Source organism: Somniosus microcephalus, chromosome 14 (genome assembly GCF_052327205.1).
Source record: "Somniosus microcephalus isolate GS21.2 chromosome 14, FLI_Smic_1.0, whole genome shotgun sequence".
In the NCBI taxonomy this organism is placed as follows: domain Eukaryota; kingdom Metazoa; phylum Chordata; class Chondrichthyes; order Squaliformes; family Somniosidae; genus Somniosus; species Somniosus microcephalus.
Genome location: NC_141000.1, coordinates 28,514,872 through 28,541,160, shown reverse-complemented (window position 1 = coordinate 28,541,160; position 26,289 = coordinate 28,514,872). Strand labels below are relative to the sequence as shown.

General features: G+C 43.0%; 2 protein-coding genes across 13 annotated transcripts in view; both read left to right on the top strand.

Annotated features, from left to right (window-relative positions):
- Window positions 1-15,702, top strand: part of trim13 (tripartite motif containing 13) — a 32,013-nt gene extending 16,311 nt beyond the window's left edge. For 10 of the 12 annotated variants that reach the window (XM_086006401.1, XM_086006402.1, XM_086006398.1 and 7 more), the window contains 2 exons: window positions 9,065-9,179; window positions 13,517-15,702. In XM_086006401.1, the coding sequence (XP_085862527.1) occupies window positions 13,523-14,695 (1,173 nt within the window). In that variant the 5' untranslated portion in view covers window positions 9,065-9,179; window positions 13,517-13,522 and the 3' untranslated portion in view covers window positions 14,696-15,702. Of the gene's footprint in view, window positions 1-2,091; window positions 2,167-2,360; window positions 2,676-9,064; window positions 9,180-13,516 lie in introns of those variants that run through there. The other 2 variants (XM_086006409.1, XM_086006408.1) reach the window with 2 other exon arrangements.
- A 2,923-nt stretch (window positions 15,703-18,625) lies between these two features.
- On the top strand, window positions 18,626-25,492 carry LOC147107400 (putative potassium channel regulatory protein). Its single transcript, XM_086006397.1, has 2 exons — window positions 18,626-19,428; window positions 22,872-25,492. Exons 1-2 carry the CDS (start codon window positions 18,857-18,859, stop codon window positions 23,116-23,118), a joined length of 819 nt encoding a protein of 272 aa, XP_085862523.1. The 5' UTR covers window positions 18,626-18,856; the 3' UTR covers window positions 23,119-25,492.
- Window positions 25,493-26,289: the final 797 nt, after the last annotated feature.

Below are 26,289 nucleotides of genomic sequence, written 5' to 3'. Positions count from 1 at the left end.
TTCAGCAAAAATAAATGCTTGGAAAAAATTGTTATGAAGTTCTTTAAAATATCAGGGTGATTAGAATGACAATTGGTTTTTGGTGCATCACAATGCCCAAGTACATGATACTGAATTATTAACAAACATTCATTTGTTTGAAGAGCAGCCCTGCTATGTAATAGAGTTCAGCTGCATTTAAAATGCCCTTGTACTAAATGTCTAAAATAGAGCAAAGTTAAATTGCTAAGCAATTTTTAATTTACAACGGAAGGAATTCTTATTTACCACTCGATGGTTTGTGTTTGAAGAAAATACATGCATTTGGAATTCCATGGCTGCTGCCTTTTTCCTGTCCTAATTCTTGCTGAACAGCTGGATGTGACTGTTCGCTTGCTGCATTGCAGTATCCCATTATTGACAATATGCAGCCCTCACACAGATGATGGAGGATCTGTCAGGGGTCTTTGATATGAAGGATGAATGAGGGGCAGCTTGATATTCTCCAGCATGTTATCTACGTGTTATTTCCACTTTAAGGAAGGTGGCCCTGAACAGGTGGAATTATTGAAAACCTCAGTGGGATATAATTGACACTTTTAATAGCCACTGCAGGAAAGGGAGGACTGTATCAACAAGAAGGTCATGGGGGCAGGAACCTTTATACAATCCAGACAGCCTGCACGATAAAATATAGTGAAAATGTTCAAGGTATATATTTACGCATACAGACGAGCCTCGGCTCAGTTATAGCACTCTCACCTCTCAGTCAAAAGGTTGAGAATTTAAGTCCCCCTCCAGTGCAGTACTGAGGAAGTGCTGCACAGTCGGAGGTGCTGTCTTTCGGATGAGACGTTAAACAGAGGCCGGTCTGCCCTCTCGGTTGTATGTAATAGATCCCATGGCACGAATCGAAGCAGTGCAGGGGAGTTATCCTCGGTGTTCTGGCAAATAATTATCCCTCAACCAACATCACTAAAAAAACAGATGATTTGGTCATTTCTCTCATTGCTGTTTGTGGGATCTTGCTGTGTGCAATTTGGTTGCCGCGTTTCCTATCTTACAACAGTGACTACGCTTTGTACTTCATTCATTGTAAAGCGCTTTGGGATGTACTGAGGTCATGAAAGGTGCTATATAAATGCAAGTTTTTCCTTTCCTTTATTGGTTATAGTTACGTACACAAGTGTTTAGCAAATACTATATAAATGGAGCAGAAAAAAAGTTCTGCGATAGAGTTGACTTCTGAAATATAGCAACACAACATTATGTTATGGGATCTGGTGAACAAACAAATTCACGAGAGCTGAATTGATTTTCAAACGTCATGTTCACCTGCCTTAACATGAAAGAAACTCCAAAGCACTTGCATCGGTCAACTTAGGAGGCCTGTAACACACAGTGTGCTTGTTGTATAGTGTGCTGCTTTTTTTCAGATTTTGTAGTCTTGGAGTTGTGATGGGAATGAGTGTCCTTTTATGGCCTCCATAGGAACAGGAGCAGGCCATTCAGCCCCTTGGGCCTATTCTGCCATTCAGTTAGATCATGGCTGACCTGCACCTCAACTCCATTTACCCACCTTTGCTCCATAACTCTTGATACCCTCACCTAACAAAAATCTGTCTTGAGAGTTCCAGATTTCTACTACCCTTTGTGTGAAGAAGGGCTTCCTGATTTTACTCCTGAATGGCCTGGCTCTAATTTTAAGATTATGTCCCCTTGTTCTGGATTCCCCCACAAGAGGAAATAGTTTCTCTATAGCTACCTTTATCGAATCTTTTTTAATATTTTAAACACCTCTATTAGATCACCGCTCAATCTTTTCTACTCCAGGGAGTACAAGCCAAGTTTATACAACCTGACCTCCTAATTTAACCCTTAATGCCTCTGTATCATTCTGGTGAATCTGTGCTGCACCCCCTCCAAGGCCAATATATCCTTCCGGAGGTGCGGTGCCCAGAATTGAATGCAATACTCCAGATGGGGGCTGTAGCTCTGTACAACTGACCAAGGGTCTCTGCAACTTGGGAGATGATGCCTCTCCTGAAATCATGGAGTAATTTTACTGCATTTCATTTTTGCTGGATAATTCTAATATACCTCGTTATTGTTTACAGATTGACAGAAAATATACAAGATTTTTTCACACGCTGTTGTGTATGTCAATACATTATAACATGATGCCAGGTAATTAGAGACACAGCTAATGTCTTCATCCAGGAACTGGGTGGCCTGACTCTTGCATCAAGTGGCTCTCTGTCTGCCACATGACCTCTACTACCTGTATGTAGTTTAACATGATCTTCAAATCTCTTCCACCTGCTCTTCAAGAGTACAATCCTGGGTCGGAGCTGCATCCTCCCACATCGCTTGGTGCTGACCTGTCCGGTCACATTTCATGTGTTCACAATACCTAGAGGGAGGCCAAGTTTGTGTTTGCATGAAAATTACAACGGACCGATTCTGAGGTGCAGTTAATGCTGCATCATATTGTTTGAGGTTGAATTGTGCATCAGTATTTCTGGTCTTATTTATGGGGCAGATATCAAGAGATTCTGAAACGAGGTGTGTTTTGTAAGAATTGTTGATGATTCAGTACTTGTTAACCAGTAATGTAATGACATGTCTTTTTACCTCCCAGTTTTGTTGAGCAGATTCAATCTGGCCAATGATCCAACCAACACTGATAACTTCATGTAAACAGCCTTTTTGTAACTTAATTTTTAAATGCAATACTATTTCTATTTATTGTGTGTTTTGTTGCCTTTAAAGAATAGTTTCACTGTCTCTTGGGTAGGGCTGAAATGCGTGAAGTTTTATAGGGATTCTGGCTCCCCTCTAGGTTTCGCTTGTAATCTGGCACCTTTGCTGAATGTTGATGCCGTCGTAAACGGCATGCATTTACAGCTGGCCAATGTGTACTTGGCTACGATGATGTTATAAAGACACAACACTATATTTCTAATCACTTATAGTCAGTGGTCAAAACATCTAGCCCATAGTGATAAATGGAAATGTTCAGCATCATGCTCCAACTCATTAGCAAGATAGCTGCCCTTTTTAAATGGAAAGTGTTTTTATTGCTTTTCAAATTTAATGTTTCTTTTCTTTTATGTTAATCAAAACATTTTCAGCATGTAATGAAATTGATATTACACCAAAATGAATTAAAACATTTTCTATTTATCTCACGATCACAAGCTAAATATACACGAGGAAGGCCATTTGGTTCAGCCAACCTGAAAAATCTACTCCCCTCATAATAACATCCAACTGCTTCCTAAATAACACCAGGATTTTAGCCTCCCATCACCCTACCCAGAAGTCTGTTTCATATGTTTGTGAGAGGAAGACGTTGACTAGTCATAAATTTGCAAGTTTCAGTGTGTGCCCCCTTCTCTTGCTGTCACAGTTTAACTTTGGCTGTATTCGCATTACAATGCAAAGCTGTTTCACTTTGCGCTGATGCTAAGAAGTTGTAGGTGTAAATCCAGAGCAAAGGTCCAATCTCAATCCAGAACAGCATGGAATGAGACAATTATAGTGTGAATGCACCCTTTTAGTAGTGCGCCTAATTTGCCTTTTCTATACTGTCCACCACCTTGGATCTACCTCTAACGTCCCTCTTATCCACCTGCTTTGAAAGCTAAAGAGCTTAATTTTCTCTCGTTTTTTTCTTACAACGTAGTCCATCTGATGCTAAAGATCAGCCTGTTGGCTCTTCTCCATCCTGTCTCCAATGCTTGAATGTATCCCTTGTGTGACCAGAAATGGACACAGTACTCAAGGTGCAGGCTGACCAGAAATGGACACAGTACTCAAGGTGCAGGCTGACCAGAGCTCTCTACAGTTTTAGCATCAATCCCTGCCCGTTGCACTCTACTAAATTGGCTATAAAGTTCAGCATTTCTTGATTGCTGTGCTGCACTGACTGAACATGCTAAATTTAATTACTAATAATTATTCACTAAAACAAAATCTGATTGAAACAGTAACACAAATTTGATTTCAGCAATGATGAGTCTATTTCCTCTAGTGGGAGAAATCGAGACCAAGGGGACATGATCTTAAAATTAGAGCCAGGCCATTCAGGAGTTAAATCAGGAAGCACTCTTTCACGGACTAGTAGAAATTTGGAACTCTTTCCCCCAAAAGGCTGTGGATGCAGGGACAATTGGAGCTTTCAAGACTTGAGATAGATTTTTTTTTTTAGGTAAGGGTATCGAGGGATATGGCGTTGAGGTGTAAATCCACCATAGAATCATAGAATGATACCGCACAGAAGGAGACTATTTGGCCCATCATGGCTGTGCCAGCTCTTTGAAAGAGCTATCCAATTAGTCCCATTCCACTGACCTTTGCTCAGTCCTGCAAATTTTTCCCCTTCAAGTATTTATCTTTAATAATTTTTGAAAGTTATTATTGAATCTGCTTCCACACCACCTTTTCAGACTGTGAATTCCAGATCTTCATAACTTGCTGCGTAAATAAAATTAAAAAATTCTCATCTCGCCTCTGGTTCTTTTGCCAATTACCTTAAATCCGTGTCCTCTGGTACACGACCCTTCTGCCACTGGAAACGGTTTCTCCTTTTCTTATTTACTCTAGCAAAACATTTCATGATTTTGAACACCTCAATCATATCTCCCCTTAACCTTCTCTGCTCTAAGGAGAACAACCCCAGCTTTTTCGGTCTCTCCACGTAACTGATTTCCCGAATCCCTGGTACCATTCTAGTAAATATGCTCTGCACCCTCTCTAAGGCCTTGACATCCTTCTAAAGTGTGGTTGCCAGAATTGGATGCAATACTCCAGCTGGGGCCTAACCAGTGATTTATAAAAGTTTAGCATAACTTCCTTGCTTATGGTACTCTATGACTCTTAAAAAAGCATATGGGATCCTTGGCTTTATAAACAGCCTTCTCAACTTATCCTGCCACCTTCAAAGATTTGTGTACGTACACCCCCAGGTCTCTGTTCCTGCACCCCCTTTAAAATTGTACCATTTCGTTCATATTGCCTCTCCTCATTCTTCCTACCAAAATGCATCACTTTACACTTCTCTGCTTTAAATTGCATCTGCCATTTCACCAGTCTGTCTATGTCCTCCTGAAGTCTGTTACTATCCTCCTCACTGTTTACTACATTTCTGAGTTTCGTGTCATCTGCAAACTTTGAAATTGTGCCCCATATACCCAAGTCCAGGTCATTAATATCAAGAAAATGGTCATAATACCAGTCCCTGGGGGACACCACTGTATACTTCCCTCCAGTCTGAAAAACAATTGTTCACCGCTACTCTCTGGTTACTGTCTCTTAGCCAATTTTGTATCCACGCTGCCACTGCCCCTTTTAATCTCAGGGGCTTCAATTTTGCAGTGTTTCCTACATTACGACAGTGACTGCACTTCATTGTCTGTAAACTGCTTTGGGATGACCTGAGATCATGAAAGATGTTATTAAAAGTAGAAAGAAAGACTTGTATTAAGTATTACGTGGTATTATCAAACCCCTTTTTGAAAGTCCATATACCCAACATCAACCGCACCACCTTCATCAACCCTCCCCTTTAGTCAAACATTTAGCCTTTAATAAATCCATGCTGTGTTTCATTTATTAACCCATATTTTTCCCAGTGACGATTAATTTTGTCTCTGATTATTGTCTTCCCACCACCGATGTTAGGCTGACTGGCCTGTAGTCGCTGGGTTTATCCCTCTCCCCTTAAACAGGGGTGTAACATTTGCAATCCTTTAATCCTCTGACACAACTCTTGTATCTAAGGAGGATTGGAAGATTGTGGCCAGAGCCTCTGCCAACTCCACCCATACTTTCCTCTGCAACCTAGGATGCATCCCATCCGGACTGGGTGACTTTGCTACTTTGAATGCTGCTGATCTTTTAAGTACCTCCTCTTTATCTTTTTTTTATCCCATTCAGTTTCTCTTGCTACCTCCTTTACTGTAACATTGGCAGCATCATCTTTAAAGAAGACAGATGCAAAGTACTCATTTAGAACCTCAGCCATGCCCTCTGCCTCCATCAGATCATCATTTTGGTCCCTAATCGGCCTCGCCCTTTGACTACCCTTTTACTATTTTTGGATTCCCTTCTCTGTTACCCACTACTCTATTCTCATACTCTTTGCTCTTTTTATTTCCTTTTTTAGTTCTCCCCCGTACTTTCTGAATACAGAAAGGGGAGTACAGACTAGACACATTCCCATTATGAGCCTGACATTTATTATAAGCCTCCTTTTTCTGTTTCATTTTAATCTCTATGGGGGAAAAATTCAGTTGTTTGCGCCTTAAGAGGGCGCTAATGGGACGCAAAGCAACTAGCGCCCGGATGCGGCGATGTTTGTGCCGCTCGCGAAATTAACTAGACATTTTGCGGCGGCGCTAAACACTATCGCCACGATCTCCTGTGCCAGTAGATTGTGACGTCAGTCGAGTGCGCAACGCCCCGTTAGCGCCCCGGACCGGATATTGAGTGGCGCCCCCTGCTTTACCGCCTGCCGCTAGCAACGACAGGTTGAGGGGAGCGTTGTGCTGTCAGAAAGGGACTAGGGGAGCGCTATTTAAAGGCGGCCGCTTCCTGCCTTTTTTTGTCGGTGACATTTTTGCACCAATCATTCAGAGAGAGAGAGAGAGAGAGAGACTTCTGGAGAGATTCAACGCTGTGTGAAGGAGTTTTGAGTACTGAGCAGCACTTTGCAGGTTTATTTTGAATTGCCCTTCCTTGCTTCGCCAGCGCTCTGAGGTAGCGCCTCGCTCCTCGGCCTTTGCGCCTTAAGACAGGTGTGAAGCACCTGATTTAGCACTCCAATCACCTCCGGGGCGATAAAAGCCAAGTTTGCTGTCGGAGGCGATAATTAGCACCAGGCGCTAAACTTGGCGCACGGCCGATAATGACGCCCCAAACGGGGCGATACTGAATTTTTCCCCCTATATCTTTAGTGATCCAGGGAGCTCTTGCTTTGGATGCACTTCCTTTCCACCTTGTGGGAATGTGTCAAGTCTGTACTCTTCTTTGAAGGCCTCCCATTGCTCATTTACCGTTTTGCCTGCCACTCGATTCCAATTCACCTGGGCCAGATCCCCTTTCAACGCACTGACATTAGCCCTCTTCAGTGAGTATTTTCACATTTGATTGTTCCTTGTTCTTTTCCATAACTATTCTAAACCTGATATTATGATCACTGTTCCCCAAATGCTCTCCCACTGAAATATGTTCCCCTTGCCCCATTTCATACCCCAGAACCAGATCCAGCACGGCTTCCTTCCTCGTTTGGCTGTAAACAAGAAAGTTCTCTTATACACATTGCTCCAATTTCTCCCCCGCTTTGCCCTTAATGCTGTTATTTTCCCAGTCTATATTCGGATAATTGACGCCCCCATTATCACTACTCTCTAGTTCTTGCATCTTTATGAAATTTGCCACAAATTTGCTCCTCTGTCTCCTTCCCACTATTTGGTGGCCTATAGTGTACACCCAGCAGTGTAATAGCTCCTCGATTGTTCCTTAATTCTAACCAAATAGATTCTGTCTTTGAACAAGTACATCATCCCTTTCAGTGCTGTAACAGTAACTTTGATCAATGCTGCCACCCTCCACTCTTTTTTTCCTTCCCTATCTTTCCTAAATGCATTGTAGCCAGAAATATTAAGTTCCCAATCCTCCCTTTGTTTGAGCCAGGTCTCTGTTATTGCCACTATATCATAATCCCATATGGTAATTTGTGCCTGCAACTCACCAACCTTATTTACCACCTCTGGGCATTTACGCACATGCACGCCAAACCCATCCTAGTCTGCCTCGCATTTTTCCCCCCTGTCTGATCCCTCCTATTTCTGAACTACTCTTTGTTAATGCTGTTGTCTCTCTGCACCTTGTTTCTCCTCTCTAACGCATCATCCTAGTGCCCCTCCCCATGCCACATTAGTTTAAACCATGTGATCTAATTGAATAGCGGAGCAGGCCTGAGTGGCTGAATGGCCTATTTCTGTACTGAGTCAATTTATTGATTATACATTTCTGCTGTTAGAACTTTTTCAGTTTCAGCAGTCGTGGCTGTTTGCTTACAATCCATGGAATACTTATGGCAACAGCTTTATTGGCGTTTAGTATTTACACCCACCACTTACAGATTTTATATTGCTCATTTTCCAGCACCTTTACTTTCCCTCCGCCCTTACTTAAAGCCAGTTCATCTTCAGTTTTAAATGTACCTGTTGAAAATCACCAGATGTGCTTTGTTTTAGTGAGGGACAGTAGAATGTGGAAATGGAAAAGTTTTCACCTTTTGGAACCAGTGTCAACATGAAGTATTTCCAGGTCCAGTATAACCAGGCTTGGATGCAGAATTTATTGTGGTTTTCTGGGACGACTGTTCTCTCTCTATTCCGATGCACAACGAGTGTTAAATTTTGAAGACCTTTGTGCTGTGGACCCATCTCCATAGGGGGCGAGGTGGCTTGCAACTCAGGTTCCCAGAGTTGAAAGAACAGCGTTCGAACTCGGCTGCCCAGTTCTCCTTGAAACTGCATTTTAAAGCTTTATAATTTGAATATAATCTGCACTAGATGATGGGAAAAGGCACATACCATTGCAATGGAATTCAAATCGGTGCCGGAGCAGTTATTAGATGCACCGGTGTATCTCTGCTATGCCCAACTTGACTTCACGGTGGGGGGAGGAGGAGAGCTTTCCTCTGTGTGTTATATGTAATGTAATTTATGGGGTAAATTTCCATCTTTATCACCTGAGCAGTTATCTGGTGGAGCAGATCACTCGCTCATTACAATGGAATTAAAACTGAGGGGGTTCTACAGTGGGTGAGCGATCTGCTCTGCCAGGCGGCGAAGACGAAAATTGAAAATGAACTTGCATAAATATGTTCTTTGCTGTACACGTAGCGCACAGTGGCAATCTCGCCACCCCCCGCCCCAACCACCCCCAAAAAAATATTGTATTCAAATGATGTTACTAATGTTTCATAAAGTTGCTTTCATTAAATGGCTTGGGTTAATGGGTTTCTTTTGTAGAATTCTAAATACTAATTTATAATTGAAATGATTTTCAGGCCACAGGAATTGACCGATGGGAAGGTAGATGGTGATGTAGAGTACTGAGAGGATATTTTCATCATTAAAAAGGGTCAAGCATATCTTGTCTCTGATCGTTTCCTTAGCTGCACGGTGAGTGGCATTTTTGTGCTGTGTGACTTCATGATGTGCCAACCTATCATTTTGGGAATGAACTGTTAATATTACTGAAATTGGTGATTGAATATACAGATACATTTGTCACGCAGATGATGCTTTTCAGCCAGTAAAATTTCTGTTAAATACTGTACATGGCTCCATCTTTTTAATTAGTACAGGTATGGTAACATAGTGGTTATGTCACTGGACTAGTAATCCAGAGGCCTGGGACTAATAATCCAGAGAACGCAAGTTTAAAATCTCATCAGGATTTGTGAATTTGAATTCAATTTTTTTTAAATCGGGAAATAAAAATCTGGTACCAGTAAAAGTAACCATGAAGCTGTTGGATTGTCATAAAAGCCCAATCTCCATTAGGGAAGGAAACCTGACGTCCTTATCCGCCTTGGCTTGTATATGGGCTGCCCTGTGCCACGCAACTTTTTTCCCCTGCACCCAAAATCTGGAATAAATCTCTTCTCAAACTAAGGTCGTGTTTGAGATATTTTAAATGTACTTTTGTAAGTACACATCATAGTCACATTGATCTCCATTGTAGTGATGTCAGTTTATAATGTTTTATTTGTTATCTGGATGTATGTGGCGCTGGCAAGGCCCCATTCCTGGTATCCCTCAAGGCTACTGGACCTTCTCTTGTGACTGTGTAAAGTTGATTTTAGGCTATATTGTGAGATAATCAAATGCGTCTTGCTATATCTGGCAACATTCTTGGTTCAAAGCAGTGGTGGGCCAATCCTCAGAGGCTTGAATCTCAGTCCTTTGCATCATGCTTTCCTAAATCCCAAATTTAATCACCTAAAATATCTAAATTCCGGTCCCAATCACTTAAAACAGCGTCAAGACCCAATCTCTGACAGAACAGATTGAATTCCAATTAATTGTAGTACTAACAGTAAATTGCAGCCAGAAGGCAAGGGAAATACTGAGCTTAAAAATATTTTATATATGTAACAGTTAATCAGATACAGTCATGCTTGCTGTAAATTTACACTGAGCATCACAAAAGAAGCAAAGTAGAAAATCACTTGCTTGTAGTACAAAATTGTCTCATTCGCTTTAGGTATCTTTTATTCTGCGCACAATTTTTTTTTTTTGGCAGTTATCTTCCGTTCGCTTCTCTCCTAGTTAGTTTCCCCCACTGGCATAAGAAAAGTACTAGGCACTTGGTCTGAGTATTAAACAACGCTTTAATCAACTGGTTTTCAACATGGAGATCTAGTTGTGTCCTTCACTAGTTCCTGTTAAAGAATGTCCTGAGCAAGCTGGGCCCATGCCCGAGTATTTATACTCTCCCTGGACAGCGCCACCAGCAGGCCGCCCAGTATTACTTCATAAGTCATTTCCACATGAATGACAAGATTCATGTCACCCACATTACGTACTGTCCCAAAGAGCACTTGGGAAAACTGCTTCCAGGTGCTGATGCTATGTTATAACCAGGCAGTCGGGTGTACATTTGAGTGCCTCTGATTTTTACCTCCCACTTTGTGGGCAAGTGCTTTGCCTCTCTTCAGTGGTTCCCCTTAATGAGTAAGATTGGAAAAAGTGGCACGTGTGTTGGCAAAAAAAGGCTCCAAGACACATCCTCCAGCTCTGATACCTGGGCTTAGATCTCCAGTGCACTGTGCCTCCCTACAGCCCTGAAAGGTGTTCATCTGTTATTTCCAGGTACATTCTGCTATGACAGTTGTACTACTGTATTTTCCCACACTTCCTAGTCTTTTCTGAGTTTAGTCGCTCTAGAATCGGGTAATTTCTCTCCAGGTTAATGATGTGATTCAACCCTGTCCTGGGTAACAGTTTTCCCTTTGGATTCAAGTAGTTAAAAATCCAGAAATTGCATTGACCCTACCCATAACATTTTCACTTCAAATCTAAAATTACCTCTTTTTTGACACATGACCTTCTGGACAGTGGGAAATTAAATAACTGGATTGAGCAACGAAACTGAAGGTGAGCCTTATTGCTGGTTCCAGGCACATGTTGGTGTCTTGTCCTAATAATATCTTCAACGTGACAGGTACTTCATCTTGCTTACTTCATTCATTTCCGGCATTCAATTATAACACTCATTGCTTTCTCCGCAGTTTTTGTTGTTCTATTAGATTATAGCTTTCTTGCCTTTACAGGTTTTTTTTCTCTCTCATCCCACTCGGTGGTCTTGCATACTCCAGTGTTGTCTCTTCTGTTTTATTTTGCTTGAATCCAGGCCAGATTGATGAGATGAGAATTATAAAATCGTATTTTTTTTTGTCTTTTAATACTCCTGTGAAGCGCCTTGGGACGTTTTACTACGTTAAAGGCGCTATATAAATACAAGTTGTTGTTGTATAAAACCAATTGATTCACTAATATCCTTTTTAGGGAAGGAAACCTGCCGTCCTTAACCGGTCTGGCCTATGTGACTCCAGTCCCACACCAATGTGGTTGATTCTTAACTTCCCTCTGAAGTGGCCAATCAAGCCGCTCTTGTATTGAACTGCTACACCAGTGGTTTCAGGAGAAGGGCCACCACCACCTTCTCGGGGCAACTAAGGATGGGCTATAAATGCCACCCTTGCTAGTGACGCCCACAACCTGAGAATTAATATTTATTTAAATCTCCCCCTCTCTGGTGATGTAAGATTCCTAGTGAGTCCCAGTCAAACTCAACCCAATTCTTGGTGGATGTAAATCTTAACCCATAAATTGGTACTAATTCTCACTTAGAAGATTTTAGAATGGTTATTGTATGAAATGATAATGCAACACTGCTGTGGGAGAGAGGAGAGGAGGGGCCAGTTATTGTGAGAATGTGTGCACAAGTTTATTTTGGAGGGAAAAAAATATAAAGATTTAAATGTTTTATGAATGGAGTTGGGACATTACAAGTTACACTGGATACTGAAATGTTTTGTGCTCTAAAAATGCTCTTAATTACAAACCTTTTATTTCAACTTTAATCTGAAATGCAAGGATTGATTTGTCATTTAAATGACTAGATCTTTTAGGGTTTTCTCACCACAGTACCTTGTTATTTAGGGGTAGATTGTACCTGCTTGGAGCAGAGATGTAATCCCACTCAACTCCTGTCAGCAACAAAAAGCATAGTATTACACAGAATATACAGCACACAAACAGGCCATTCGGCCAATCAATCCATGTTGGCGTTTATGCTCCACACGAGCCTCTTCCCGTCTTTCCTCATGTAACTCTATCAGCATAACCCTCTATTCCCTTCTCCCTCATATGCTAGTCCAGCCTCCCCTTAAATGCATCTGTACTATTTGCCTCAACTATTCCCTCCACATTCTCACCACTCTCTGGATAAAGAAGTTTCTTCTGAATTCCCTATTGGATTTCTTTGACTCTAGTCTTCCCCACAAGTGGAAAAACACTCTCTGTATCTACTCCAACAAAACCTTTCATAATTTTAAAGAACTCTATTAGGTCACCCCCAGTCTTCTCTTTTCAAGAGAAGAGACTCAGCCTGTTCATCCTTTTTCTGATGGGTATAACCTTGTGGTTCTGGTATCATCCTTGTAAATCTTTTTTGCACCCTCTGCCGTGCCTCTAAATCCTTTTTATAATACAGGAAACTTTGTGCTATCCGGCACCGATGGGACCGAGCTGTTGCCGTTCCCTCAAAACTGCCGGACAAACCAGCGCTAATGTTGAAAGATAGGGAAGCTTTTGAGCTCTATCTGTCAACACCCCTGTTGCTTACAGCTTCTAAACAGTCCAAGCGTCTCTGTAGCTTAGCAACAGCTTCAGCAGACCTTGCAGAGCTTGACTGTTGAGAAAAAAGCAACGAGAAGAAAAAAAACCTAACGAAAACGGCTCCTGATTTTTGCCGGTGGCTCGAGCATTCTGGACAGTTAGCTTCCGGATAACACAAAGTTTCCTGTAGGTACATTATTGAAGAGTAAAGGTCTATTTTAAAATTATTCTCTTCTCCACGTTTTGTGTTCTTTATCCCCAAATGTGCCATGTTCCATCCTAACAGAAGTCAGGCTGGTTGTCCATTCTCTGTAATGAGTTGTTAGAAGTATGGCATTGTTTGACCTATCCATGAACTTTCCTCTCCCTCCTTGTGCATTGTGTCTATTCATTACCTAATGGCCTGGCTGAGATCAGGTACTCATATCATGAGATGTGTATTGAATTCATGGAACATAAGTAAACAATTTATTTTGTTATATTTAACTTTAGTCATCCCACTTAATGAGGGTTCCAACCCAAAACCAGCTAATTGTTTATTGAATTATATTTTTGAACATATATTCATGATCTTTATGAAGTGTTCATTGGTTTCTATTTTTCTTAAATAGAATGCAATGGATTTGTTTGAAGAAGAGTTGACCTGTCCCATCTGTTGCTGTTTATTTGAAGACCCACGAGTTCTCCCTTGCTCACATAATTTCTGCAAGCGATGTTTAGAAGGCATCTTGGAAGGAAGTGGGAGAGGTCTGCAATGGAAATTCCCTTTTAAATGTCCAACCTGCCGCAAAGAAACCCCTGCCATGGGGATTAGCAATTTGCAAGCGAATTATTCGCTGATGGGAATAATCGAGAAGTACAACAAGATTCGGATCATGCCTAAAGCTCCGATCTGCAAGAAGCACAGTGGGCAACCACTGAATATTTTTTGCTCAACGGACCTTCAATTAATCTGTGGGTTTTGCGCTACCATGGGAGACCACGAAGGACATTCCTTCTGTGCCATCAATGATGCCTACAGAGAGGAGAGAGAAGCTTTTGATGGGCTTTTCAAGGGGCTGGAAACTTGGCGTTCTGCTGATGTGCAGTCGTGTCTGGAGACATTTGAAAGCAACAAGAAAAGTTCCCTGCAGTCAATAAGCAAGGACGCAAATAAGGTGATGGAATATTTCACAAAGCTGCAGCACACACTGGAGCAGAAAAAGAATGAGATACTTTCAGATTTTGAAACCATGAAGCTAGTGGTGATGCAGGCCTACGATCCAGAGATAAATAAATTGAAGATGATTCTAGAAGAACAGAAAAGGGCTTTCGCTATCGCGGAGACCTTTAAGGATGTCACTGACCCAGTCGCATTTCTGCAGCAGATGCAGGAGTTCCGCAGTAAAATTAAAGTTGTCAAGGAAACCCCATTGCCTTCTTGCGCAGATGTTGAGGTGCATCCTGTAATGAAAAATTTTAACACCAGCCGTTGGGATAGGGTGAGGCTGAAGGATGTTGATAAAGTTACTTTACCTACAGAGAATTACACCTTGAGCTTCAAACCCCCCGCTAAAAAGTCATGCAGAGGCCTTGCAGTTTCCGTTCTGTGCCTCCTGATTATTATCATGGCGTTCTGCCATCGTGAGGTAATAATTGAGAGCATTGAGGCTTTGAAAAGTCACATGACCACACTCACTAGTTTATTGCACTACAGTGAGATTCTGGATATGCTGTCACTTGGGTGTCAAGGGTGTAAAAGTATTATCCACCAGCTGTGGCAGGATGTAGCAGAATTTGTGCAAATATGAAATGCTGTAACGGGAGTGAAAGATCACTGCTGCACTACTTGTGCAGCTTCAACATGTGGGCTCTCTGGGACCAGATATTTGGGACCTATCTCTTTCACTAACAAAAGGTATGAGAAATTTTAACGTGGCCACGATTATTTTGAATATTTGGCACATCAGTGAATGGGGGATTTTATTTTTAGGTTCAAATTTTAAGTTTACGGCAATCGTGATTATGATGTCGTCAGATAGACATATTTTAGCTGTTTAATATTCTGCTCACATGACTGGGGACTGTTGTAAATGAATAGCAGTTTCCCTGCTTGAATTTATTTTATATTGTAACGTGGTGATATACAAAGGACCTAGTGCCAGCATGGTGGCATAGTGGTTAGCACTGTTGCCTCACAGCGCCAGGGACCCGGGTTCGAATCCGGCCTCGGGCGACTGTCTGTGTGGAGTTTGCACATTCTCCCCGTGTTTGCGTGGGTTTGCTCCAGTTTCCTCCCACAGTCCAAAGATGTGCGAGTTAGGTTGATTGGCTATGATAAATTGACCCTTAGTGTTAGGGGGATTAAATACGTGGGGTTACGGGGATAGGGTGGGATATGTGTTGGTGTAGGGGTTACGGGGATCGGGTGGGATATGTGTCGGTGCAGGCTCGATGGGCCGAAATGGCCTCTATCTGCACTGTGGGGTTTCTGTGATTTCTGTTCTGTGATAGTGAAATAGAATGTCTTCTGAGTGATGATTAGCATTCTTCTAAACTGCCACCTGCATTGTATAGTCCAGAACGCACATGCACACACACACTGATGCATATCTGCTTCTGTAAAAAGCATCGGCGCAGCTTTTCATGAAGGCAACTGGTTTCACCAAAATGAATCTATCATGTCTCCTGTCTTGTGTGTATTTTAATGCATGAATACAGTGCTGTGCACGTCATTAGGAATGTACTGCAGTGTTTTATTGGTGTGGTATACATAGACTGAAACTGATTCTGCGTACGAGTGTTTAATAAATGTTTTGATCATTTACAACTGCCTATAATTATTTTGGAAATTAATTTGGAAACACATTTATTATACCACTGCCGTGTAATATTTGCATAGGTTGCCAATCACATTGTGAGACTACTGTCCTTGCACAACTTCTACAGCTTACGTTCTATAAATAAAGGGGTGACTCGCACACTATGCAACCTATAGACCAGATTTTATGCTTTGTACTTCCTCCAGTAGATAAACTACATGTTATGGTTCCGCTAAAATACCACCCATAAATCTTTCTGCAGTTTTTAGGGGCTAGCACTTCCATTACTATGAGTGATGGACAATAATCAAGAATAATGAAATGCAGTAAGGTGACTAATGTAGATATTTGCATAAAAATACCAACTATAGTATATTTGACACGGCCCGATTTTAACTCTGAGCGGGAATCAGGGGCTGAATTGGTGGCAGTTTCATCCGGGTCCCCCCTCCGGAACATGAGGCCCGAGCGATTGTAACACCTGGACCTTACTAGCATATCTCGACACAGACTCCTGGTGGGAATGAAGTCACCACCAGCGGGTGGGAGTGGTACCCATGGAAATGGACCCAGTAATTTAAGTGAAGAAGGAGAGAGTGGGATTGGCAAAGTTCGTAATCTAGGGGTGAAGGAAGGCCCAAGATATCCTTGTGAGGCCAGGAGAAATACTCCTGCTCCATCTGTTAGAGTACTATAGAAATCGTAGACTGATCATCAAGTTTACCAGTCTAGCTAAATAGGTGAGGACTTTCCAGAAGATAATTAATCAGAAACATTAATAAAACATGTAGAAAGATAAATCTATATAAGTGAAAGTCTTGTATCCTGTGCATATTTGAAGGTGTAGAAAAATTCCTAGTGTGGGGTGCAAAGAATTTTGATTTGCCTCATACTCGACAGGAAGTCATAAAAAAAAACTTAAATCTTACTCCACCATCTGAGGATATCTCAAAATTCTTTCCAAGTCCTTTCTAAACACCCCACAACATAGCCCTACCAGTCAAATTTATAGCATAGGAACAAGAGTAGGCCATTCAGCCACTCGAGCCTGTTCCGTCATTCAATTAGATCATGGCTAATCTGTAGCTCCATTTACTCTCCATTGCTCCATATCTCCTGATACTCTTTCCTAACAAAAATCTATCAATCTCAGTCAAAATTTCAATTGACCCAGTATCCAAAGCCTTTTGTGGGAGAGAATTCCAAATTTCCATTATCCTTTGTATGGAAAAAGTGCTTCCTGACTTCACTCCTAAATGGCTCTAATTTTAAGATTGTGCCCCCTTGTTCTGAATTCCCTCAAAAGAGGAAAAGTTTCACTGTATCTACCCTATTGAATGCCTTTATCATTTAGATTACTCCTCCACCTTCTAAAGGGAATACAAGCCAAGTTTATGGAACCTGTCCTCATAATTCAACCCTTTAAGCTCTGGCATAATTCTGGTGAACCCGCACTGTACTCCCACCAAGGCCCAAACATCTTTACTGAGGTGCGCTGTCTAAAACTGTACGCAGGATTCCAGATGGGGTCTGACCAAGGCTCTGTACAACTGAAGCATAACTTCCTTATTTTTTGTTTTTCAACTCTTGAGATAATGGCCAACATTCCATTAGCTGTTTTAATTACTTTTTGTACTTGTTCTGTGATTTGTAATGTAATATAATAAACACCTAAATAAAAAAAAATCAACATTTCTGAAAACAAACCACACAACTCACCTGTTACACCTTCACCAACTTTTGTTTCCATTGGCCTCCCCGTTCACCATGTTGTTGACCTTACTCCATTCAGCTCCCAGGTTGCAGGTTTACTTGAGTTGCCATTGGGAGCAGGGCCCACAATGCCAGTTTCCTAACGGCATCAAAAGGCAAGGCGCTGATCCAAAATTCCTGGCTTCTTTGCAGGGAAGGTGCCCAGGAACTGCCACAAATGGACGAGCACTCATCCTCTTTTATGCAAATGACTTTGCCCCTGGGTTTTGTCAACAGGGTTAAGGCCGGAGCAGACTGACGACCAGAGGTCCCACCCTGCACTTCTGGTGGCGGAGCAGGCCTCCAGGAATTTTAGGCCCAGAATTCTTTCTATATATGGGCATCTATACATATTTAAAAGAAAACCACTCGGTGCAGTCTGTCTCTGCAATGCCCCATCTGCTTTTTTTATACAGATAGACCTTCCTCTTTCAATCTTTTGGGCTGCCACATGCACTAACTCAACTTCCTCCTCTCTTTCCCCCCACCCCCCCCCCCCCCAAACTAAACGGTTTTATTTTCACTCGTTCCATCTAGCACCTCTAGCTCAATCCTCAAACAGAAACAGAGCTCATAAATTCCTGTAAAAGGAAATAAGATAGTTGCTTGAAAAAACAGGAATATTAAAGGCTATGAGAAGTGAGCAAGAATGTGAAATTAGATTAGGTGCTTATGTGGGCAAAAATATTTCGGGCCAACTGGCCCCTTTCTCTGCTGTGGTATTCTATAAAATCCCGTGAACAAGATTATTGTAACTGGGGGTAATTGTTAATCCCCAGAGTGCAGATTCACAATGAAAATACCGTTTGGAAATAACAAGCTCCCCCTCTCAAAAACTGCTGGGAAGAGGAAACCTCACATTGAAACACATGCACTGCTTCTAGCAAGAGAGGGAGACTGCGTGACACAATAGAGAGATTTAAAGTACTCTTTGTGATAAAGTTTTTATTTTGAATAAAGATGTTTAACTAACAATGCACAAGGGAGGGCAGTAGGCTTGTCAGGTTATTGCGAGTCTCCCTGATTGGTATCTTAGCCAGTACAGTCTTTACAAAATGGGGATGCTATTGTTCTTGCAATAAAAGTCTATCAAATCTACTGCTGAAGGACACGGGGGAAGGGGGGTCACGTTACACTTCCAAATGTAAACACACCAACCATAAAAGACTGGAGATGTCAGAGGCAGTAATCACTCTCTCCGTTTGTTGGGAATCCCTCGCAGTAGCATTTTCTTGACAGCGCGGCCAGTATTGTGTGTACAGCCGAGTTGCCTGGTAACAAGTCAGAAACTAGCGTGTGGCCCTCAGTCGTTGGGTTGACTGGTTGATAAAACGGGCTGGTCCAGTGGGAGAACTGCAGCCATTGTGAATAGGGTAGCAATACCCAGCCTGGCAGAAAATGAGTAAGGGAGAGGTTGTGATTCTGAACGTTGGTGGGATGAAGTTCACCACCTTTGCTGCCACCCTCAAGCGCTATCAAGACTCCAAGCTGGCACGCGTGTTGGAAGGAGGTGACCCTGACTTCCGAATAGTCAACGGGCAGCTTTTCGTAGACAGGGACGGCAGTTTATTTCGGTATATTCTGGACTTCCTGAGGACCCGCCAGATCGCCCTTCCACACGAATTCTCAGATTACGACAGGCTGGCGAGGGAGGCGGATTTCTACGATCTGCCGTCCTTGGTTGATCTCCTCAACCAGGATCGGCTCAAGCAGAGGCTCGAGATCCTGGAGGTGAGGTACTCCCTCCAGGAAACCCACTCCTTCTTCAGGGTTTTCTGTTCCTGCAACGGCACCATCGAAACATTAGCCGGTCGCATTGAGGTGTTTGCAGAGCAGCCGGGCCAAAACTGGAACCATTCTTTCTCGGCTCACAGACCCTTGGTTCCAATCCCATTGCAGAGACCTTCTCACCACGATCTGGTCTTCCAATGTGGAACCGACTATTCGGTTGGGGACGAGTTCTCAACAAGGTAAATACCCAGTTCTCCAATACCCCCACAGGCCCTCTTCCAATATTTCTGAACGCATAGAAAAGAAATAATATTGTATATATAGCGCCTTTCACCACCGCAGGTCGTCCCAAAGCGCTTTACAACCAATTAAATACTTTTAAAGTGTAGTCACTGTTGTTAGGTAGGAAAGGCGGCAGTCAATTTGCACACTCCCACAAACAGCAATGTGATAATGACCCGTAATCTATTTATTTTTACTGATGCTGGTTCAGGGATAAATATTGGCCAGGACACCCAGGAGAACTTTTTAATTCGTTTATGGGATGTGGGCGTCGCTGCCAAGGCCAGCATTTATTGCCCATCCTTAATTGCCCTTGAGAAGGTGGTGGTGAGCCGTCACCTTGAACCGCTGCAGTCCCTGTGGTGAAGGTACACCCACAGTGCTGTTAGGGAGGGAGTTCCAGGATTTTGACCCAGCGACGATGACGGATCAGCGATATACTTCCAAGTCAAGATGTTGTGTGACTTGGAGGGGAACTTGGAGGTGGTGGTGTTCCCATGCGCCTGCTGCCCTTGTCCTTCTAGGTGGAAGAGGTCGCGGGTTTGGCAGGTGCTGCTGAAGAAGCCTTGGCGAGTTGCTGCAGTGCATCTTGTAGATGGTACACACTGTAGCCACGGTACGCCGGGGGTGGAGGGAGTGAATGTTTAAGGTGGTGGATGGGGTTCCAATCAAGTGGGCTGCTTTGTCCTGGATGGTGTCGAGCTTCTTGAGTGTTGTTGGAGCTGCACTCATCAAGGCAAGTGGAGAGTATTCCATCACACTCCTTACTTGTGCCTTGTAGATGGTAGAAAGGCTTTGGGGAGTCAGGAGGTGAGACACTCACCGCAGAATACCCAGCCTCTGACCTGCACTTGTTGCCACAGTATTTATGTGGCTGGTCCAGTTAAGTTTCTGGTCAATGGTGACCCCCAGGATGTTGATGGTGGGGGATTCAGCGATGGTAATGCCATTGAATTTCAAGGGGCGGTGGTTAGACTCTCGCTTGTTGGAGATAGTCATTGCCTGGCACTTGTGTGGCGCGAATGTTACCTGCCACTTATCAGCCCAAGCCTGAACGTCGTCCAGGTCTTGTTGCATGCGGGCATGGACTACTTCATTATCTGAGGAGTTATGAATGGCACTGAACACTGTGCAGTCATCAGCGAACATCCCCATTTCTAACCATATGTTGGAGGGAAGGTCATTGATGAAGCAGCTGAAGATGGTTGGACCTAGGACACTGCCCTAAGGAACTCCTGCAGTGATGTCCTGGGGCTGTGATGATTGACCTTCAATCACCACAACCATCTTCCTTTGTGCTAGGTATGACTCCAGCCAGTGGAGGGTTTTCCCCCCATTCCCATTGACTTCAGTTTTACTAGGGCTCCTTAATGCCACACTCGGTCAAATGCTGCCTTGATGTCAAAGGCAGTCACTCTCACCTCACCTCTGGAATTCAGCTCTTTTGTCCATGTTTGGACCAAGGCTGTAATGAGGTTGGGAGCCGAGTGGTCTTGGCGGAACCCAAACTGGGCATCGGTGAGCACGTTATTGGTGAGTAAGTGCTGCTTGATAGCACTGTCGATGACACCTTCCATCAGTTTGCTGATGATTGAGAGTAGACTGATGGGGCGGTAATTGGCTGGATTGGATTTGTCCTGCTTTTTTTGGACAGGACATACCTGGGCAGTTTTCCACATTGTCGGATAAATGCCAGTGTTGTAGCTGTACTGGAACAGCTTGGATATAAGCGCGGCTAGTTCTGGAGCACAAGTCTTCCGCACGAGAGCCGGGATGTTGTCAGGGCCCATAGCCTTTGCTGTATCCAGTGCGCTGAGCTGTTTCTTGATATCACGTGGAGTGAATCGAATCGGCTGAAGACTGGCTTCTGTGATGGTTGGGACCTCAGGATGAGGCTGATATGGATCATCCACTCGGCACTTCTGGCTGAAGATGGTTGCAAACGCTTCAGCCTTGTCTTTTGCACTCGCGTGCTGGGCTCCTCTATCATTGATTGCCACCTTATTGATTGTGTCAAATGAGTCCTATCCCATCTTTCCTCTGCCAAGTAATGACTGCGAAACTATAAAAAGTTCAATATGTAGTGCTACCAAAACATGCAGGACTTTTCTAGATGCAGTTTTACTGCCATTTTTGCATGGCTATGAATAGCTTCCGCTTTGCGTGACACAAAAGTGGGAGTATAATTCTGGAGTCAGCTGATTGATCTGAGCCTGCAGTTCATTAACTTGGAGAAGTGAAATCTTTGCCAATTGGGGAATTTCAAACTCTTTTCCAGTTTGCAGATGGCTGTATAACTCCAGTCTCTCACAGGCCATCTTTTTGGACAATCAAGATTTAATATTGAAAACCACACACCCAATTAGCGTATAGGATTCACGTTGCCTCTGTGAAGTGCTTGGGGATGTTTCTATTTTACTTGAGGAATGATATATAAATGCAAGTTATTGTTGCTCTGGATTATAGATCAAATTAGTCTAAGGCTGCAGTCATACAGCCATGATCACATCTGGGAAAACCAGTTTTGGGTACACATAAAAATAAGTATAATTTGGGCATCAGATTCTGATCTGACTCTTGAGCCCCCTCAAGCCATGTGATGTGAAACCCCCATCAGCAGTGTGAACTCTCCCACCAGTTTGAGTTCAGAGCACATGCAGTATAACTCCAGCCCAGGGCTGAAGTCATATTTTAGAAGTGCCTGTGGGTAGTCAATTGGACTGTCGGCAATCTTTAATGTCATGACCAAACAGAGCAGTAGCCAATTTGTGCACAGCAAGGTCCCATAAACAGCAATGAGATAATGATCAGAGAATTTCTTTTTAGCGATGATGGTTGAGAGATAAATATTGGCCAGGACACCAGGGAGAACTCCTCTGCTCTTCTTCGAAATCGTGCCACGGCATCTTTTACATCCACCTGAGAGGGCAAACGGTGTCTCAGTATAACGTCTCATCGGAAAGACGACACCTCCGACAACGCAACACTCCCTCAGTACTGCATTGGAGTGTCAGCTTGGATTAGGTGCTAGGTCTCTGGAGTCACTTAGAATTATATTTTCAAAACATTTCAATATCTGCTGTGTTCAACTTATCTAAAGGTTTAAACAATGCTCACCTGTAGTAAATCTGGGTTGCACGTTTCCAATTCCTAAGATTTCCTTTCAAAATCATCCCAGAAAAGTTGTAATATCAGGGCATATACAGGAACATAATGATCAGAGAATTTATTTTTAGTGATGATGGTTGAAAGATAAATATTGGCCAGGACACCAGGGGGAACTCCTCTGCTCGGTAGAAGTTTTACTTCAATGAACAGTTTTGCTCTGAATGCAGTGGATACATTTATGATTAATGACCATTCATTCCATTAATAGTGATTATTACATGATCTGTTTCAGGTATGTGTCCATTCGACCTGATCAAAGAAAGCTTATCAATGGCAGCAATGTCCTGGGATTACTCATAGACACTTTATTAAGAGAAGGGTTCCGTCTTATAAGCACTAGGACAGTTTCCCCCAAGGAAAAGATTGAATGTTACACATTTGAACGAACCAGGAGAATGGAATTTCTCAGTACGTCCAATGAGGCAAGTGCAAATGCAGCACATTTTAAGGCAGAAAAATCACAGTCCAAAAGGAGGTAACACGCTGCATAATTTAAGAACTATTAATGAGTTAGAAAACCAGACTGCAACAGCAGCCTATCTTCATGGTCATGGTTTGCATGTAACGACCTGCCATAGTTGGCTTAGGCAGCCTTTGCAGGCCAACATAATACAAAAATTCCTCAAACAGATTAATACTGACAGAAGATAATTTTGCATTTGTACTAGATAACTGTGTCCCATCATGGTTGAGGAACCCGTTTGTTAGTTTCCCTCCAAGTAATAGACTCTATGCATCAGTCCCACCCAACCAACTTCCCAGGCGCTAAGAACATTTTTCATGTTTCGAACCAGCAAGTCAGTGGGACAAAACCCAGCAGAGATAGATCTAGGCAAATCATGGTTTCAATTTACATTACTCCACATTTTTGTGCACCAACATGTCTCTTGGTATATCGGACTTCTAGATATTCACTCATATATCCCACCTCTAGCATCACTTGCAAGGCACCTGCTACGCAGCCTAGTTCTGCTTCCTTCCCCATTGCAGAACACAGATAAAAACAGCTGCTGACCTTAATAATTAAATAAGCAGCCAGGAATCAGTACTTTGACAGACTATAGAGTTTTTATGACAGGGCAAAAATGTTTGGCCCATCTGCAATTACAGAATGTTCTGAACAAACAGTGAGGGTACACAAACCACTCACACAATACCTCTTACAACATGTAAGGAGAAATTTAATTGATATGTTCCCATTGTTCTTTAATGAATCTTACTATCTTTCAAAATACGTCAAATAGGAAGAGAAACCTACAAGAGGGAAATAGAATTTTAAAAGGTTCCATGGGTCATTAAGAACTGGATGTTGATGTTCCTGATCTATGCAGGCATCTACTTTCAGTGTTGCCAACAAAGAGTGCAAGATCTTCTAAAATACATGGGCCACACCAGGTCAACTACTTTAAAATGTAGAGGGGAAAATAGGCTGAAATAATGGATTAATATGCAAACAATATAGCCTCAAACTCAAATGAGGAATAGTGTATTCGTTAAAAATTGACCAGTTGTCAGTTAACACCTTTATGCACTGCTTTTGCTTTGAAAAAACTGTAGGTGCTCACACAACTACTTATTATATCAAGGAGCACATAGTGTATTTGGGAGTAGCAGATCACAATATTGCTCTTGTCATAAATCTGTGGATTTGCTTATTACACTCTAATTAGACTCTAGGCAGTAGCTTCCAATCAAGAGGTCAAAAGAGGACCTGTTCTTTGACGTGTACGAAGAAGTCTTTTGTTCCTTAATTAGATTGAGTCACTGGTTTAAATTTCTAATGGTTGCATCAATGTAAATACCAGGGGTTTCCTGTAATTTGAATGAGCTAATTGTTTGACCATTGTGAATGTCAAAGATACACCTTAGCCAATAGATCCATTTGTCGGTAAACTGGTGAGTTCAGAATCTGTGTATTGGTGTGAATCCTGTCAAGATCCACAAATGCATAAATATATTTAATTTAATCTTTTTGCATATAACATTGCTAGTTACCTTTATGAATGTATTGTTAAGTTTGTATGAAAACATGACTTTAAAAGACCAATGCTGCCTCCGCAAGATCCTGCAAATCCATTGGCAGGATAGGCGCACCAACATCAGTGTTCTCCCTCAGGCCAACATCCCCAGTATCGAAGCTTTGACCACGCTCGATCAGCTCCGATGGATGAGCCACATCGTCCGCATGCCTGGTACGAGACTCCCAAAACAAGTGCTCTACTTGGAGCTCCGACACGGCAAGAGAGCCCCAGGTGGGCTGAGGAAACGCTTCAAGGACACCCGCAAAGCCTCCTTGAAAAAGTGCAACATCCCCACCAATACCTGGGAATCCCTGGCCCAAGACCGCACAAAGTGGAGGAGAAGCATCTGGGAAGGCGCCAAACACCTCGAGTCTCTTCGCCGGGAGCAAGCGGAAGCCAAGCGCAAACAGCGGAAGGAGCACACGTCAACCCAAGCACCCCACCCACCCGCCCCTTCAACCACCGTCTGCCCCACCTGTGACAGAGACTGTAGGTCCCGCATTGGACTCATCAGTCACCTGAGAACTCATTTTTAGTGTGGAAGCAAGTCATCCTCAGTTCCGAGGGACTGCTAAGAAGAAGAAAAGAATTAAAGAGTTAAAAGCAGATCTGCAAAACTGTGGAAAGCTCATTTTAATCACTTTTCATGAGGGAGATCATTTGATCCAATATGTTACATTGGTATTGAAAGAACTAACAGCATTCATCGTGTCAGTAGTTCGAACTTTACAAAACTAAAGCCTACTTTAGTTCTTCAAAAAAGTTATTATGAAGGGTAATTGATCCATTGTGGAGTTTTCATAATGCTTGTATGTTTCATAATTATATTCTTGTAAAATTTTCTGTGTCACATCTCTACTTTATTTATAAACTAGCTGGAGTGCCCGGCAGTGCCGAAGGTTTTTTGAGGGCATGTTGTTATGAAAAAAGTAGAAATAATTTTTATATATAGATAAAAGAGTTTGTCTGTCTGTCTGTGTGGGAAGGAGAGAGAGAGAGAGAGGGAAAGAGAGAGAGAGAGACTGGGGGGGGGTGTGGAGAGCGGCCCGGGGATCGAGAGAGAGACTGGGGGAGAAGAGAGAGACGGGGGGGGGAGAGAGAGAGACTGGGGGGGGAGAGAGCGACTGGGGGGAAGAGAGAGGAGAGAGAGACTGGGGGGGGAGAGAGCGACTGGGGGGAAGAGAGAGAGAGAGAGAGAGAGACTGGGGGGAGAAGACAGAGACGGGGGGGAAGAGAGAGAGAGACTGGGGGGAGAAGAGAGAGACGGGGAGAGAAAGAGAGAGACGGGGGAGAGAGAGAGAGAGACTGGGGGGAAGAGAGAGAGAGAGACTGGGGGAGAAGAGAGAGACGGGGGGGAGAGAGTGACTGGGGGGAGAGAGGGACTGGGGGAAGAGAGAGAGAGACTGGGGAGAGAGGAGACTGGGGGGGAGAGAGAGACTGGGGGAGAGAGAGAGAGAGAGACTGGGGGGAGAAGAGAGAGACGGGGGAAGAGAGAGAGAGACTGGGGGAAGAGAGAGAGACTGGGGGAAGAGAGAGAGAGGCTGGGGGGAAGAGAGAGAGAGAGACTGGGGGGAAGAGAGAGAGAGAGACTGGGGGGAAGATAGAGAGAGAGAGACTGGGGGAAGAGAG